Consider the following 4,109-nt stretch of genomic DNA (forward strand, 5'->3'; position numbering starts at 1 on the left):
AAAAAAAAAAAAAAAAAAAGGTAGTTATAGTCAGCCTAGCACAGTGGCTCAGGCCTGTAATCTCAGCACTTTGGGAGTCCGAGGCCAGCAGATCACCTGAGGTCAGGCATTCAAGACCAGCCTGACCAACATGGAGAAACCCCGTCTCTACTAAAAATACACAATTAGTTAGGCGTGGTGGCACATGCCTGTAATCCCAGCTACTTGGGAGGGTGAGCCAGGAGAACTGCTTGAACCTGGGAGATGGAGTTGTGGTGAGCCAAGATCGTGCCATTGCATCCAGCCTGGGCAACAAGAGCAAAACTCCATCTCAAAAAAATAAATAAAAAATAGTTATAGTCACGCTTTGATGTATTTCCGCACTAAAATACCAAGGATAATTTTCTTTAAATCAACAAAGCATTAAATTTTCTTTTCTTTTCTTTTTTTTTTTTTTTCTCTTTGAGACGAAGTCTTGCTCTTGTTGCTCAGGCTGGAGTACAATGGCGCTATCTTGGCTCACCACAACCTCCGCCTCCCGGGTTCAAGTGATTCTCCTGCCTCAGCCTCCCAAGTAGCTGGGATTACACAGGCGCCCGCCCCCGTGCCCAGCTAATTTTTTGTATTTTTAGTAGAGACAGGGTTTCACTATGTTGGTCAGGCTAGTCTCGAACTCCTGACCTCAGACGATTCACCTGCCTCGACCTCCCAGAATCTGTGCTGGGGTTACAGGCGTGAGCCACTGCTCCCGGCCTAAATCTTCTTTTTTTAAAAAAATATTGTATTTATGGCTGGGCACTGTGGCTCATGTCTGTAACCCCAGCACTTTGGGAGGCAGAGACAGGCGGATCACTTGAGGCCAGGAGTTCAAGACCAGCCTGGTCAACATGGTGAAATCCCGTCTCTAACAAAAATACAAAAAAATCAGCTGAGCATGATGGCGCATGCCTGCAATCCCAGCTACAAGGGAGGCTGAGGTGGGACGATCTCTTGAGCCTGGGAAGTGGAGGCTGCAGTAAGCCGAGTACCACTGCACTCCAGTCTGGAGCACAGAGTGAGACCTTGTCCCAAAAACCACCAGAACTATTAACAGTTTACACTATTTGGTTAGTCTATAACCTAATTACGTTGAGAAATTGACTGAAGCTTGATTATTCCTATTATACACAGACTTCAGCCATTCCTGAACTTACTGTTGAAGTCAGAGGTACCCACCTTGTGAGATAGATATCCAGAGCTTGGACTTATTCGTTTGCTTTACAAAAGCTCCCTAACTTATTTCACTTCTCAGACTAGACTTTAAGCTCCAAAGCCAGAGACCATGACTTCCATTCCTTCTGGATCTCCCAGCAGAATTTCCTAAATGCCTAAACTCCAGAAAGCATTTCCTAAATGCCTGCCGAAAGACGGATACTGAGCATGCCCGGCTTGGCCAAGTCAATTCAACAACATTCTGAAACGAAAACTATATCGTTCCCGCGTTACAAGGTGGAAAGGGGGGAAGAAACGGGAGCAAAGCATAAGAAATCAATCTACAAGAGGGGACTAAGGAAAGGCAAGGTTCAAGGGCGGGGCACACGTGAAGGACAGCACTTTCACAGCTCAAACTTGGTACTCAGTAAAGTGGTGTCGAACCAGAACGATCAAAGAAGACTAAAAAAAGAAAAATGCTAGATTAACGAGTGAGGGAAGGTCAACAAGGTTGCAGGGTATCGATGACGTCGGCTTGACCACAGTTTTTTCTAAAGCTGCCCGCTCCAAAAATAATACTAAGATGATCAGGCCTTCGGTGTCAACATCAACAAGACACCCTGTGATGAAGCTCACTTCCAAGAAGTTCCTTTTTACAAACGAAAGAGCCATGCTGTGGCCAAGATACCCCAACCATCAACGCTTGCTAAGCTCTCGGCTCCTGCCTTCATCTCCACCGCCATCTTCTGGATGGGAAACCAAAACCCTTCCTAAAGGGCTTTCGCCAGCATCACCTCCGCGCAAAGCCCAGGAAAGCTGCGTTTCCCAGGTCGCGCAGACAGCGCAAAAAGGGAAACTCCACCTTGCTCGGCTCCGCGCCTTCCAAATGCACGCAAAGGGCTGCCGTCTTCCTTCCCCCCACCCCGCCCAGGCTTTCCAAGGTCCGGCGCGAGGCGCGATGCGCGGGCCTCACCTGCACACGCCCCGAATGCATGGCTCCAGCCAGATGCGGTAGGCGGTCTCGATGTGCTCCTGCGACACCTCCTCGGGCCGCACCGTCTCCGCCCAGCGCCAGGCCGCCTTCTCCAGCTGCAGCCGCGGGGCCATGGCCTTGGCCCCAGGAACGCCTCCTGAGCCAGGCCGCCGCTGCCGCCGTCTGCACGGCTGCCCCAATGGGCTCCGCCACCTGCCAGCAAGAAGGACCGGGCGCTCCCTCAGGCAGCTGGCCAGTCAATCACCTGTGCACGCCACTGCCGCCGCGCCCGCCCGCGCCCGACCCGCACGACCGGCCGCAAAGCGCCGCCGCCGACACCCGACACCCCCAGCGCCCGCGGACGTTAAAGGTGGACTCCCCGCCGCGCTGCGCGCATGCGCGTTCCCAGCAGCCTCTGCGCCGCCCGCGCCTTTAACCCGACGGGCTGAGGAAGAGGAAGCGTCCGTCTGAGGCAGTCCTGCCACGTACTCACTGGCGCTGTTGGGAAAGCGGCGTCTCAGCCCCCGTTTAGGGCAGCGCCCTGCGTACCACTACTCTAACAAACCCGTGTCTTGAAAGCTATTTTTGCCTTCGTTACTTTCCTTCTAACCATGAAGGTTTCACCCGAAAGGCTACTCAACGCACACCATAGGCCCGCCCAGACTGCGGGGCGGGTCCTGTTTAGAGTAGGAACCGAGTCGCCAGAAAAGACAGGATTTGTTCTTTAGAGGAACATTTAACTTGAGCCTGGACCGGTTCCGACCCCCTTTCCCGAGCCCTCCTGACGTCACGGGACGTTCTGGCCTTTGCCTGAACTGGAATGGGACTACGCGTCCCGGCATGCCCTGCGTCCTGCCACTCACTGTGAGGCATGCCGGGATTTGTAGTCTTGGAGGTGAGAAGGCTCGGTGCGCCGCAGACTGTGCGGGCGGGGTCCGCAGTGCCAGGGTGGAGTTTCTCTGTAGAGCAGGGTCTTGCTGGCTGTTGACTCCCTTCTTAAGACTATTATCTCTATGCCATGATTTTCTAGTTCCTCTCTAGCTCGCAGTTTAAAAACATTTGCTTTCTGCGACTCCTGCCCCAGGACATAAAGAGTAGCTTTATGAGAATTGTTGTGCAAACTCTAAAAAACTCTATTAAAGTCACGATATTTAAGAACTTTGCATTTGAATTAGAGCCCTACCAGAATCTAAGTGGTAATTTCTGACTTAACTGCTTGTCCTCTGGAAAACCTGAGGCTGAATTCTTTAGATAAATATTCACTGAAGGCAGGAAGAAAATAAGATGTGGTCCCTGCCCTTGGATGTGGTTAAGGGAGTGAGCAGTAGAAAAACTAAAATCCCGTCGGGCGCGGTGGCTCACTGCTGTAATCCCAGCACTTTGGGAGGCCGAGGCGGGATCATGAGGCCAGGATATCAAGACATCCTAGCTAACATGGTGAAACCCTGTCTATTAAAGTACAAAAAATTAGCCGGGCGTGGTGGCGAACGCCTGAAATCCCAGCTACTTGGGAGGCTGAGGTCAGAGAATCGCTTGAACCCGGGAGGCTGAGGTTGCAGTGAGCCGAGATCGCGCCGCTGCACTCCAGCCTGGGTGACAGAGCAAGACTCCGTAAAAATAAAGGAAGGAAGGAAGGAAGGAGAATAATAGAAAAAGGAAGGAAGAGAAAAGAAAGAAGAAGGAAAGAAAAGAGAGAGATCCCCTTCCCTTCCCTGCCTTGGGAGGCTTTGGCGTACTTGAGAAAAGATTTCCTAGAAGTAATCCCTAAGCGCACCTTTAACACATGAGTTGGACTTAGCCAGGATAAAAGGAGGACACCATTCCAGACAAAAGAAACCATGAGCAGCCGGGCGCGGAGGCTCAAGCCTGTAATCCCAGCACTTTGGGAGGCCGAGGCGGGTGGATCACGAGGTCAAGAGATCGAGACCATCCTGGTCAACATGGTGAAACCCCGTCTCTACTAAAA

General features: G+C 51.8%; 1 protein-coding gene across 1 annotated transcript in view; it reads right to left on the bottom strand.

The window, feature by feature from the left end:
- Positions 1-2,928, bottom strand: part of USP48 (ubiquitin specific peptidase 48) — a 113,465-nt gene extending 110,537 nt beyond the window's left edge. Inside the window, exon 1 of the mRNA XM_017503250.2 lies at positions 2,144-2,928. Within this exon, the coding sequence (XP_017358739.1) occupies positions 2,144-2,277 (134 nt within the window). The 5' untranslated portion in view covers positions 2,278-2,928. The remainder of the gene's footprint in view (positions 1-2,143) is intronic.
- Positions 2,929-4,109: the final 1,181 nt, after the last annotated feature.

This window comes from Cebus imitator, unplaced genomic scaffold (assembly GCF_001604975.1).
Source record: "Cebus imitator isolate Cc_AM_T3 unplaced genomic scaffold, Cebus_imitator-1.0 Scaffold15, whole genome shotgun sequence".
NCBI classification, from domain to species: domain Eukaryota; kingdom Metazoa; phylum Chordata; class Mammalia; order Primates; family Cebidae; genus Cebus; species Cebus imitator.